The sequence below is a fragment of the Ovis aries genome, chromosome 1 (assembly GCF_016772045.2).
Source record: "Ovis aries strain OAR_USU_Benz2616 breed Rambouillet chromosome 1, ARS-UI_Ramb_v3.0, whole genome shotgun sequence".
Taxonomy (NCBI): domain Eukaryota; kingdom Metazoa; phylum Chordata; class Mammalia; order Artiodactyla; family Bovidae; genus Ovis; species Ovis aries.
In genome coordinates, this window is record NC_056054.1 from 121,755,397 (window position 1) to 121,768,481 (window position 13,085).

Sequence of the window (13,085 nt, forward strand, 5' to 3'; positions counted from 1 at the left end):
CCTCTTTTCAATTTTGTCTCAGTGCTCTGAGACTTGAGGCTTTGTTCACAATGCCCTGTCTCTGCTGAGTAGACGGGGAGCTGGGGAAGGAGCAGAGTATAAGCAAGGGGGCATGAACTTCATGAGGCTACACCCCATATATCTGTCTTGCTGTTGACTTTCCCCTCTCAGCTGCTGTCTGGACCTTAACCCGAGTTAGGCAGGCCCTCTGTCCTGGCTCCTCCCACTTTGTGTTGGTCTCCATTATAACCCTGTCATTGTTATATCATCAGGATGTTCTGACTCCCTGTCTGTGTCTGCCTCCCTCTCTGCTGAGTGAGTTTCTCCAGCTCAGGGAATCACATTCATCTGTATACTCCTGGTCTGGGCCATTGACCCAGAAAGTGAAAGTGAAAGTCACTCAGTCATATCCGACTCTATGTGACCGCATGTGCTATACAACCCATGGAATTCTCCAGGCAAGAATACTGGAGTGGGTAGCCTTTCCCTTCTCCAGGGGATCTTTCCAACCCAGGGATTGAACGCAGTTCTCCTGCATGGCAGGCAGATTCTTTACCAGCTGAGCCACAAGGGAAGCCATTGACCCAAATAGACAGATAATAAATGGTACTTGATTGAATTAAGGAATGAAGTCACCGAACCTGTGAACTGGAGTTGCCTATCCATAAATGAAATGGTCTGACAAGGATTCTGTGATCTCCAAGGTGCCCTTTGGCCCTGACATTCTATAATATCATGACCCCATGGTCAAAATATTAAGTAGTTACCGTCTAGCTCTTCAATAGACCTCAGCAATTCAGCCACTTTCCATACATTCATGAAAATAGATTTCTTGAAACATAAAATAAGTAATTGTAACCAAGAAAATAAATTGAGTGAAAAGAATGAGTGGTTTATTAGGCAGCATTTTCACATATTATTTTTTTTCTATAATAACAAGAACTTTTAGGTTAGTCTTCTGTAAAATTTAAAATGTTAATTAAAAATATCTTTTTGTTATACTCGGTAGTTCCTAAAGATTCTATTTATCTGATGTGGACTCTGCCTTATGAAATGTTGGTTCTGTCTTCCGACTTCCAAATAAGCTCAATGCCAAGGAAGCAATACACATAAAGGAAACCTGTGGTTCTGTTCATTTGTCACTTCAGACTCTATATTCATGAATTAATAAATAAATGCTCCTACTTCAATCTAGTGAGCAAGTGATAGATTTTTGAACCTCCGTTTCTGAATAATACACCTTGGCTACTTATAAATTGAATCAGTCAAACATACAGAATAATATTTCACAAGGGAGACTATTCAATGATTTGTTAATTTCTCCTTTCTATCCCCACTGCCACTGCCCAGGCACATTACTTCAAATTTGGTTTTATTTTCACTATTGACATTGATTAAAATGACACTGACATTGCACAGAAAGGAAAAGAGGTCTTTGACATAAATTATTGCTCCACAGAGCAAATGTGAAGCATGAGCTTGAAATGTCCTCTTAGCTGATCAACTACGGGATCTCGATGAAAATTATCAACAGAGAGTGAGGAACTTAGAGTCTTCGAAGGATGACAACTTGGATTGACTCCATAGAACCAGCATCTCTTCCTATTTGCGTATCAGACGTTGACTCCATGCCTCCACCTCTGATCAAGGAGACATCGTGAGCGCCACTGCACCTGTGTTCTCATGGATGGTGGCCCTTGATTCTTCTAGGTTCACAATTTGACTTCTGTACTTCCCTTGCCAGTCCTCCACAATGTACTGATGGTATGGGTCATTGGAGTGCTCTCGTCTCTTGGATTTCACTGTGCTCACCAGGATGGCTACAATGATGAAAGAGAACATTCCAATCATCACCATAAGGTACAAGATGACATAGTAGAAGTTCTCAGCATCAACCTTGGCTTGCAGGGCCTCTTGCTCAACCGTTGTGTTCCTGCGCCAGTTTTCCATGTAAGTGATAAAAACCCTTTTGAAGACATATTCCAGTGTCTGTGTCAGATTGGATAGAGTTGGCATATTTCTGTCCTGCTGCAATTTAAATAAAATAGGTTAACAAGTTTAAGAAAATGAATTCTTTCTCTATTTGGCTGCCTTAAGGAATGGAGGGAGGGGCAGACAAGGTTGGAGGGGGTAGTAATATTATTTCTTCTTTACATGGCTGGTGATTAAGTGTATATTTTATTATTCTTTAAATTTTGCATGTTTTATGCAGCAGTTTTTCATGCACAGCATCAGACCACCTGACCTGCCTCTTGAGAAATCTGTGTGCAGGTCAGGAAGCAACAGTTAGAACTGGACATGGAACAACAGACTGGTTCCAAATAGGAAAAGGAGTACGTCACGGCTGTATATTGTCACCCTGCTTGTTTAACTTCCATGCAGAGTACACCAGGAGAAACGCTGGACTGGAAGAAACACAAGCTGGAATCAAGAGTGCTGGGAGAAATATCAATAACCTCAGGTATGCAGATGACACCACCCTTATGGCAGAAAGTGAAGAGGAACTAAAAAGCCTTTTGATGAAAGTGAAAGAGGAGAGCGAAAAAGTTGGCTTAAAGCTCAACATTCAGAAAATGAAGATCATGGCATCCAGTCCCATCACTTCATGGGAAATAGATGGGGAAACAGTGGAAACAGTGTCAGATTTTATTTTTTGGGGCTCCAAAATCCCTGCAGATGGTGATTGCAGCCATGAAATTTAAAAAAAAAAAAACGCTTACTGCTTGGAAGAAAAGTTATGACCAACCTAGTTAGCATATTCAAAAGCAGAGACATTACTTTGCCAACATAGTCTAGTCAAGGCTATGGTTTTTCCAGTGGTCATGTATGGATGTGAGTGTTGGACTGTGAAGAAAGCTGAGCACCGAAGAAATGATGCTTTTGAACTGTGGTGTTGGAGAAGACTCTTGAGAGTCCCTTGGACTGCAAGGAGATCAGCCCTGGGATTTCTTTGGAGGGAATGATGCTAAAGCTGAAACTCCAGTACTTTGGCCACCACATGGGAAGAGTTGACTCATTGGAAAAGACTCTGATGCTGGGAGGGATTGGGGGCAGGAGGAGAAGGGGACGACAGAGGATGAGATGGCTGGATGGCATTACTGACTCAATGGACGTGAGTCTTAGTGAACTCTGGGAGTTGGTGATGGACAGGGAGGCCTGGCGTGCTGCAATTCATGGGGTCACAAAGAGTCGGACACGACTGAGCGACTGAACTGAACTGAACTGACTGATCTTACAATAAAAGTATCATAAGCACATAATAGTTACAGAGCACATAAAACTATATGTATTATGTTTGCATATTATTTACATTTGCATATGTAAATAATATATGTAGAAGAAAATGAAAAAAGCCTGGAAATAAATTAGCTTAAAGTGTTAACATGGATGGTATACTCAGATTTTTTTTTCTTCCTTATATTTTTATTACCTTCAAATTTTTCGTCGATTGCCTTTGATCCATTACTTTGTTTCTAAATAGTTGGGTCACCTCACAATAGCTAGCACAATGCCTTATTCATAATAGATATTCCACAGACATTAGCTGAAGGAAGCAATGACTGATGTATGTTCTGTGTTCTTAGAGAATTATGGGGCAGAAGTTTGCAAGGGCCATGGACAGACATTGTGATGCCCTCCGTTTCCTATGTGCAGGCTGTGATTTAGTCCAGGTATCCCTAAGGTATGAGTATGTCCTTCCGTATTTGAAAGAAGCACTTTTGTTAAGTGATACAAAGAACAACTTGAGAGATCACTCATATTTCGCAACTCCATCCTTGTCCCCACTACCCGGCCACCAGCGTCTCTCACCTGGCAGACACAGTGCAATGCGATACAACCCTCCCTAAAACCGCCTCCCCGGGGTCACATCTGCCTATCTCTGCCCAGTCAATGTGCTCTTTTTAAGAGGAAAATGGGAGCATATTGTTCCCTTGTTTTGAAAACATGCAATACCTTCCTGTTGTTCTCAAAGTAAAATCCTCCTTCCTGGCCTGGCCAGGCCAGCCCCTAACCACATCCCCAATTATTCTTCCCTTATGGCAGCTGGTCTTACTGGCCTGGCCTGCTTCTTCCAGGTCAGTATACACTGTTCTGCATCAGGACATTTGCACATTCTATTCCCTCAGCCGGGAATACTTTTCCCCATCTCTTCCCTCTGCTGCCTCCTCAACCTCTGGGGCCCAGCTTAGCTGCTGCTTCTGAGAAAATATCCCTGGTCCTGCTCTCAGCCATTCTCCCCTCCCCCAGTTCTCTCCAATGGTGTCTTTTGTTGTTGTTTTGTTGTTGTTTTAGTTGCTAAGTCAGGTCCAACTCTTTTGCGACTCCATGGAGCCTGCCCGGCTCCTCTGTCCTTGGGATTCTCCAGGGAAGAATACTGGAGTGGGTTACCACTTCCTTCTCCAGGGGATCTTCCCAACCCAGGTATCGAACCCGCATCTCCTGCATTAGCAGACGAGTTCTTTACCACTGAGCCACCAGGTAAGCCCAGTGTCTTTGTACTTTTCTTCAAAGCGCTCTCTCCAATATGTGGTAATTACGTGTATATGTCACTCTGTATATGTGTGTGATTATTGGCTTGTGGTCTCATTTTTCCCATCAGTCACCATGCCTCTGAGGGCAGGGCTCACATCGCCTCTGTTTACCCTGGTTTAGCGAACATTGGCACAGAGCCTGGCACACACTGGGCGCACAGTGGATATTTGATGAATAAATGAATGTGCCAGGTATGTGCCGGCACTGGAAATGCAGCAAGAGCAAATATGAGAATTCTACCTGTGGAGCCTGAATGTTGTGGGAGAGATGGAAACAAAGGAGCATGCAAGGTGCAAAGCGTTGTAACAGGTGTGAACAGAGCGGGTCAAAGAGAAATTTAACAAAGACATAAGATGGCCCTGAGGTACTCGTCATGCACAGTCTGTGGGGTCCCAAAGAGTTGGACTTGGCTGAGCGACTGAATAGCAACTCGCCAAGCACATTTTCCAAGCAATGTGACAGAGGCATGCTTGTCCCCCTTAAAATAGCAGTTCACTGTTTAAGAGCATAGCTGGATTGACTTTAACTGGACTCAAGACATCATCATCACTAGCTTCTTCAGCCTTGAAGAGCCCAGGTCTACTCATCTGGGGGACCTCACATGTGTCTTATGCATCAACAGACCACCAGCCCTTCCCGTGTTCTCCAGGGCTCACCTCACAAACGTGATGGAGCCCAACCACTCCACCCACCGGTGTTCTCACCCTCTGGCCCTTCCAACCCTTTCCCACAGCTTCAGCCAATAAAGAAAACTGATTTCCCAGTGTATACATCCCCCGCCACACCCTCTAGAGAGAATTCAGTTTCCTTCAGTTAAGTCAAATAGAAAAATGGTTGGAACATAGAGACACTGGGGGGAAAAAATCAGCAAAACAAACAAAAATCCCAGAAGACTAAGTTTACAAAATAAAAAGACTGGTTGGTGGGTGATGAGAGAGTCTGGGAGAAGACCCTGAGCGACTGTGGAGTAGGACACAACTGCGAAGGGGAAGATGGGACCTCTTCTAGACAGAGAACTGGATCCCCTTCATGTTTTGTTGTTTGTGTGTGTGTGTGTGTGTGTGTGTGTGTGTGTGTGTGTGTGTGTGTTTTCTGTCAAGATGAACTATTCTAGTTGTTTCTACTCACTGAAGTGCTGTTCTGTGATGTGGCTCCAGCATGCCCTGGGCCACCTGAGGCCCACCTTGGAGGCCCACGTAGGATCTGGGTTCCCCCAGAGAGATGGTCACATTATAAGCTCCTCCGTGCACTGAGCTCGTTGGCCTACCAGCCTTCCATGAGTCTCCTTTGTGGGCTGTCTCTGTGCCTGTAATTCCTGTATCCTCCAGGTGGAGGCAGTAGAGTCCCAGTGTCACATGGAAGGGATAGTAGAGTTGGTCATGCTCACTGCCAACACTGTTCTGTGAATGTTTTCACCAAAGCAACTCCTAAGCTCTTCACTACCTATGAACACTCTGGGCCAGAGCCTGACTCATAAGAAGAGTTCAGTCATTAGCCCCCTGTTCCTTCAGGGCTCCAAGGGAACATAGTGGTCACAGGAGAGGCGTGTTTTGATGTTTAGCAAGGCCATCCAGGATGGGGTGCCTCAAGGGAAGCCCCAGTTGTTCATGTTGGAATGAGGATAGGGCGCTTTGAATCTTGAGGGGAGGGTCACTGCAGAGGAAGGAAGAAATACAGCTCCACTAGAGGAGGGAGCCGGAGAAGGCAATGGCTCCCCACTCCAGTACTCTTGCCTGGGAAATCCCATGGACGGAGGAGCCTCATAGGCTACAGTCCATGGGGTCGCTGAGTAGGACATGACTGAGGGACTTCACTTTGCACTTTCATGCATTGGAGAAGGAAATGGCAACCCACTCCAGTGTTCTTGCCTGGAGAGTCCCAGGGACGGGGGAGCCTGGTGGGCTGCCATCTATGGGGTCGCACAGATTCGGACACAACTGATGCGACTTAGCAGCAGCAGCAGCCACAGAGGAGGGAGCTGAGTGTCTCCAGATTCACACATTTTATTTTGTTTTGTTTTTCTAAGACGTATTTAGTCTGGGGCTGTGGTGGGTCTTTGCGGCTGCACATGACTTTCCCTAGCTGCGATGAGTGGGGGCTGCCCTTCAGTGTGATGCTCAGGCTGCTACTGCGGGGGCTTCTCTTGTTGCAGAGCATGGGCTCAAGGTGAATGCGCTGCAGTCGTTGCAGCATGTGGGCTCAGTGGTTTCTCCTTGTGGGCTCTAGAGCGCTGGCTCAGTAAGTTGTGGCCGATGGGCTTTAGTTGCTCCACAGCATGTGGGATCTTCTTGGACCAGGGATCAAACCAGTGTCCCTTGCATTGCAAGATGGATTCTTAACCACTGGACCACCAGGAAAGGCCAAGATTCACACATGGTGAAAGGTGGTTTGCTCTTGTCGTTTCAGGAACCTAGCTCAGTGGTCACCCCAACACAAGCGTTTCCCTAAGCTCCTCGTCATGTTTACTTGCTTGCTTAGTTTCAATTTCCTGTTTATTGTGTGCTATTCACAGGATGATCAAAACCTCTCTAAAATGTAGACAGTTACCTCCTTCTCCAGGGGACAGTGATCAAGACCATCCCCAATAAAAGAAATGCAAAAAGGCAAAATGGTTGTCCAAGGAGGCCTTACAAATAGCTGTGAAAAGAAGAGAAGTGAAACGCAAAGGAGAAAAGGAAAGATATAAACATTTAAATGCAGAGTTCCAAAGAACAGCAAGGAGAGATAAGAAAGCCTTCTTCAGTGATCAATGCAAAGAAACAGGAAAACAATACAATGGGTAAGACTAGAGATCTCATCAAGAAAATTAGAGATATCAAGAGAACATTGCATGCAAAGATGGGCTCAATAAAGGACAGAAATGGTATGGACCTAACAGAAGCAGAAGATATTAAGAAGAGGTGGCAAGAAGACACAGAAGAACTAGGGAAAAAAAGATCTTCATGACCCAGATAATCATGATGGTGCTATCACTCACCTAGAGCCAGACATCCTGAAATTCAAAGTCAAAAGTGGGCCTTAGGAAGCATCACTACGAACAAAGCTAGTGGAGGTGATGGAATTTCAGTGGTGCTATTTCAAATGCTGAAAGATGATGCTGTGAAAGTGCTGCACTCAATATGTCTGCAAATTTGGAAAACTCAGCAATGGCCACAGGACTGGAAAAGGACAGTTTTCATTCCAATCCCAAAGAAAGGCAATGCAAAAGAATGCTCAAACTACTGCACAATTGCACTCATCTCACACATTAGCAAAGTAATCCTCAGAATTCTCCAAGCCAGGCTTTCACAGTACATGAACTGAGAACTTCCAGATGTTTAAGCTGTATTTAGAAAAGGCAGAAGAACCAGAGATCAAATTGCCAACATTTGTTGGAACATTGAAAAAGCAAGAGAGTTCCAGAAAAACATCTATTTCTGCTTTATTGACTATGCCAAAGCCTTTGACTTTGTGGATCACAACAAACTGTGGAAAATTCTTCAAGAGTGGGAATACTAGACCACCTGACCTGCCTCCTGATAAATCTGTATACAGGTCAAGAAGCAACAGTTAGAACTGGACATGGAACAACAGACTGGTTCCAAATCAGGAAAGGAGTACGTCAAGGCTGTATATTGTCACCTTGCTTATTTAACTTATATGAAGAGTACATCAGGAGAAATGCTGGACTGGATGAAGCACAAGCTAGAATCAAGATTGCCAGGAGAAATATCAATAACCTCAGATACACATATGACACCACCCTTATGGCAGAAAGTGAAGAAGAACTAAAGAGCATCTTGATGAAAGTGAAAGAAGAGAGTGAAAAAGTTGGCTTAAAGCTCAGCATTCAGAAAACTAAGATCATGGCATCCAGTCCCATCACTTCACGGGAAATAGATGGGGAAACAGTGGAAACAGTGACAGACTTTATTTTGGGGGCTCCAAAATCACTGCAGATGGTGACTGCAGCCATGAAATTAAAAGATGCTCCTTGGAAGAAAAGCTATGACCAACCTAGACAGCATATTATAAAGCAGACACATTACTTGGCCAACAAAGGTCTGTCTAGTCAAGGCTATGGTTTTTCCTGTGGTCATGTATGGATGTAAGAGTTGAACTATAAAGAAAGCTGAGTGCCAAAAAATTGATACTTTTGAACTGTGGTGTTGGAGAAGACATCTTGAGAGTCCCTTAGACTGCAAAGAGATCCAACCAGTCCATCCTAAAGGAAATCAGTCCTGAATATTCATTGGAAGGACTGATGTTGAAGCTGAAACTCCAATACTTTAGCCACCTGATGCGAAGGGCTGACTCATTGGAAAAGACCCTGATGCTGGGAAAGATTGAGGGCAGGAGGAGAAGGGAATGACAGAGGATGAGCTGGTTGGATGGCATCACTGCCTCGATGGAGATGAGTTTGGGTAAACTCCGGGAGTTGGTGATGGACAGGGAGGCCTGGCGTGCTGCAGTTCACGGGGCTGCAAAGAGTCAGACATGGCTGAGCAACTGAACTGAATTGAACCTGTTTTACAAACGAGGAAACTGATGTTTAGAGAATGAATCCTTTGATTCCAAAAGACATGAGAGCAGAGCTGCTGGAGGGCAGGGATCGTTATATGCATCTCTGAATCCCGGGGCCTGCACAGGGGTTGTTGGGTGAAGTGAAAGTCAATCATGTCCAACTCTTGGCGACTCTGTGGACTGTAGCCCGCCAGGCTCCACTGCCCGTGGCATTCTCCAGACAAGAATACTGCAGTGGGTTGCTATTGCCCTTCTCCAAGGAATCTTCCCAACCAGGGATGAACGCAGGTCTCCTGCATTGCAGGCAGATTCTTTATCATGTGAGCCCCCAGGGAAGCCCAGGTTTGGTGGGGAGCTGACTTTTATTACTGGTTTGTTGAATGAATGAACATTCCTACCCTGTGTTCTGCAGATTTCAACTGGAAACTACAACAGTTATTCTTAACTTATTTGTGGGAGGGGAGGGATAGGGAAGGTCCCCAGATTCCTTGAAAAACAATTGAAAAATATGACTATTTTCCCCCAGAAAAGTATATGTATGCAGATACGAAGCTCTACATTCACTTTTGGGGGACTCCTGGGCCCCCGAAACCCAACAAAGAATCTCTGCCACAAAGTATCTTTGAAATGAAGGAGTTCAGAGATCCCCTGGATTTGGCTTTGTTTCTGGGTGTGGATGAAGCTGCATTGACTGCCTCTTAGAGCTAATACTACTGATTATTTGTTCAGCTCTTTTATATGGACAGAGGCCATTGACAAGCAGATCAGGAAGTGCTTTTTAAGCACAGAGCTGAAAAGGGCCTCTGGGAAAAAAATGCCTCAGTGCTGACCCCCGGCCAGACTGACAAATTTAAGGCCAAGGAGTATTCACTGTTCAGAAGCTGTTGCGTAAGACATGGCTGGGCAACTCATCGTCTGTCCCATACCCACAGGCAAAAACCAAATCATGGTGTGTGAAAGCTGTTTCACTGATGGACATTCTGCTGAAACAAACAGATTAACATCTCTGATACCCAGAATAACTATTTAACTGATAGACGTTGACCGCATTTAGTATGAACAGTTTTTCCTCCTCTAAGTAGAATACCATAATAGGCATTCACCTTAGGAAGGACTGGAGAGGCCACTATTATTTACGTCCTGTTGAACCATTTGAAGTTGCCGTTTATAGAGGTTAAAAATGGTCAAATATTGGCAAGGTCATATAATTTAATACAAATGGGTCTACACTATCAGGCATTCTTAATAGATGGTTCTTGCTCAGTCAAATAAAGGATGGGTCCCTAGAGATTCTTGGGGCTTGCCTGCTGCTTTGGGGGAGTAGAGTAACTATAGCCTGAGACAAGCTCGAACCCCCATCCAAGGTCACAGTGCTGAGTCTCGAAACCCAACTCACCCAAGCTGGCACCCAGCCCCTACTTTGTCCTAGCAGAGGTCACGAAGTCCAGAAACTCTCTGTTTACATCGCCTGCAACCGGTCAGCTCACTGGGCAAAAAGAAATGAGACCAAGATCCAAGCTTGACTCCACACACATCAGTGGGTTAAGCCCTATCTTCAGGATACATAATAACCCCTAAAACTGTCACACAATGAAGGTGTCAATGGCTTAGTGGTGTCTGACTCTTTGTGACCCCATAGGCTGTAGCCCACTAGGCTCCTCTGTCCATGGGATTTTCCAGGCAAGAATACTGGAGTGGGTTGCCATTCCCTTCTCCAGGGGATCTTCCCGACCCAGGGATTGAGCCCAGGTCTCTTATACGTCAGGCAGATTCTGTACTGTCTGAGTCACCAGGGGAGCCCCTGTCATAAATGTGCATAATTCATGACAAAGACAAAGGGACACTATGAGGAAAGCAACATGCCCTTGATTCTCAAACCCAAAGCTCTCTTTCCTACAAAGACTGTGGCTCACTAGTATCATCCGGAGCTACAAAAGGCAGCAGTCTTTACCTTTTGTAACAGGAATAGAAAAAGACGAGTATCTGCATTTACCATGAAACTTCCATTTAGAAAATTAAATATTCAGGGACTTCCCTGGTGGTCTAGTGGCTAAGACTCCACCCTCTCAGTGCAGAGGGCCCACGTTCATTTCCTGGTCAGGGAACTAGATCCCACATATGACAACTAAGACCTGGTGCAATTAGTTAAATAAAATATTTAAAACAATAAAGAAATACACATTCAAAGTGCCCGGGCAAAGGCAACTACAGAAGAAACAACTACAGAAAGCCCTACAAAAAGAAGGAGGGAAAAGAGGGAAAGGAGAAGAAGAAAATAGAGGAGGGAGGGGAAGAAGAGAGAAAGAAGAGAGAGAGAGCAAAAGGGTGCAGAAAAGGAAGAAGGGAAGAAAGCAAGGAAGGAAAGCAGAAAGGAAGGAAAGGCCAGGTCTTGTACCAGGAAAATCATTCCTTTTATCATTTTCTGGTGAAAAAAAAAATAGCTTTGTTACTTAATTCTAAAACAATAAAGAATTTTTGATGGAACCTTACCTGTGTGGTGTGTGAGCAGTAGGGAATTCTTTGCTGCACCTTCTTGCTGGCTTGGGGAGCTTCCAGGGTGCTGCATAAATCTGGCCTGTGTGCAGCTTCAGCCTGTAGCCAGCCAAACCCTTGCTGACTGCCGTCTGCAGTCCTAGATGTTTATGAACCCAAATATTTAATCTAATCTTATGTGGAAAGTCAAATACTGACCAGCAGTTGGGAATTCACCTTGGTGTCTGGAGGGGGTGTGCCTGGGTGGAGTCTGGCCTTGGGCACAAGTTCCCCCCCTCCAGCCCTGTGATGCCAGCTCCAGTCGGGGTACTGGGAGCCTCCCTCTCCAGGGCAAATCTCAGTGGACAGCACCCTACCCTGCAGACCTCATGAGGGGGAATGCGTCCCAGAGAGCTGCCATGAATATGCCGTGGGTGGTTGGTGTGGGTTGAGTCCTGAATATTCATCGGAAGGACTGATGCTGAAGCTGAAACGCCACTACTCTGGCCACCTAATGCGAAGATCTGACTCCTTGGAAAACACCCTGGTGCTGGGAAAGATTGAAGGTAGGAGGAGAAGGGGAAGACAGAGGATGAGATAGTTGGATGGCATCACCAACTCGATGGACATGAGTTTGAACAAGCTCCAAGAGTTGGTGATGGACAGGGAGGCCTGGTGTGCTGCAGTCCATGGGGTCACAAAGAGTCAGACATGACTGAGCAACTGAACTGAACTGAAGTGAGAAGACGGTCAGTATATTTCAAGGCAGGACTTCCTATTCTGGCCACCTCCTCATAAGCCAAATTTTGTTCAAATACTGTGGGCTTCCCTGGTGGCTCAGCTGGTAAAGAACCTGCCCGCAATGAGGGAGACCTGGGTTCGATCCCTGTGTTGGGAAGATCTCCTGGAGAAGGGAAAGGCTACTCACTCCAGTATTCTGGCCTGCAAAATTCCATGGACTGTATTGTCCACGGGGTTGCAAAGAGTTGGACACAACTGAGAGACTCTCATTTCACTTCATTTCACCTCTCTCTGGGAACAATTTCCAAATGAATTATAACAACACTGTTGTCTGGTAAAATAGAAACTGGTCACAAAAGGTGTTATATGGAGGAAATGGAAGCAAGTCTGCAAAAAATACAAAAAACTGAACAAATTCTACTTACTGAATGATCCTTTCTATGGTAGTTGGAGACACTGGAACTGAGCAGAGTGGGACTTAACAGAAGCTGACACACATGAGTACTTACCACGTGCCAGGTTCTTCTCAAATGCTTTTATTGTATCAGCATCATGTGATTGTTTCCACAACCCAGTGTGAAAAGTACTGTGAACTTGACAACTGGGGAATCCAGGCACAGTAAGGTCAACAGGTTGGAATGAAATAGAAGCAGGGCCAGGGACATCCCCCTGGTGGTCCAGGGGTTAAGAATCCACCTTGTAATGGAGGGGACATGAGCTCAATTCCCGATGGTGTAAATTGATTCCATGTGCCACAAAGCAACTAAGCCCTCAAGTCACAACTAGAGAGTCCGTGTTGTTGTTGTTTAGTTGCTAGGTCATGTCCAACTCTTTGG

The 13,085-nt window shown here is 45.1% G+C and overlaps 1 protein-coding gene across 3 annotated transcripts; it reads right to left on the bottom strand.

Annotated features, from left to right (window-relative positions):
* Window positions 1–871: 871 nt before the first annotated feature.
* KCNE2 (potassium voltage-gated channel subfamily E regulatory subunit 2) lies at window positions 872–11,689 on the bottom strand. Of its 3 annotated transcripts, XM_042229322.2 has the most exons (3): window positions 11,527–11,689; window positions 10,433–10,522; window positions 872–2,028 (listed from the first exon to the last, which is right to left on the bottom strand). In XM_042229322.2, the coding sequence occupies exon 3, from the start codon at window positions 2,014–2,016 to the stop codon at window positions 1,645–1,647; it is 372 nt and encodes a 123-aa protein (XP_042085256.1). In that variant the 5' UTR covers window positions 2,017–2,028; window positions 10,433–10,522; window positions 11,527–11,689; the 3' UTR covers window positions 872–1,644. The 3 variants fall into 3 exon arrangements, with proteins under 3 accessions (XP_042085256.1, XP_042085261.1, XP_042085252.1); XM_042229327.2 differs by lacking the exon at window positions 10,433–10,522 and having other exon boundaries at window positions 872–2,025; XM_042229318.2 differs by lacking the exon at window positions 10,433–10,522 and having other exon boundaries at window positions 11,527–11,687.
* Between the last annotated feature and the right edge of the window lie 1,396 nt (window positions 11,690–13,085).

What these genes read in the sequence shown, in the direction of transcription:
- KCNE2 (XM_042229327.2), bottom strand. Translation starts at nt 2,016, where the DNA reads ATGCCAACTCTATCCAATCTGACACAGACACTGGAATATGTCTTCAAA.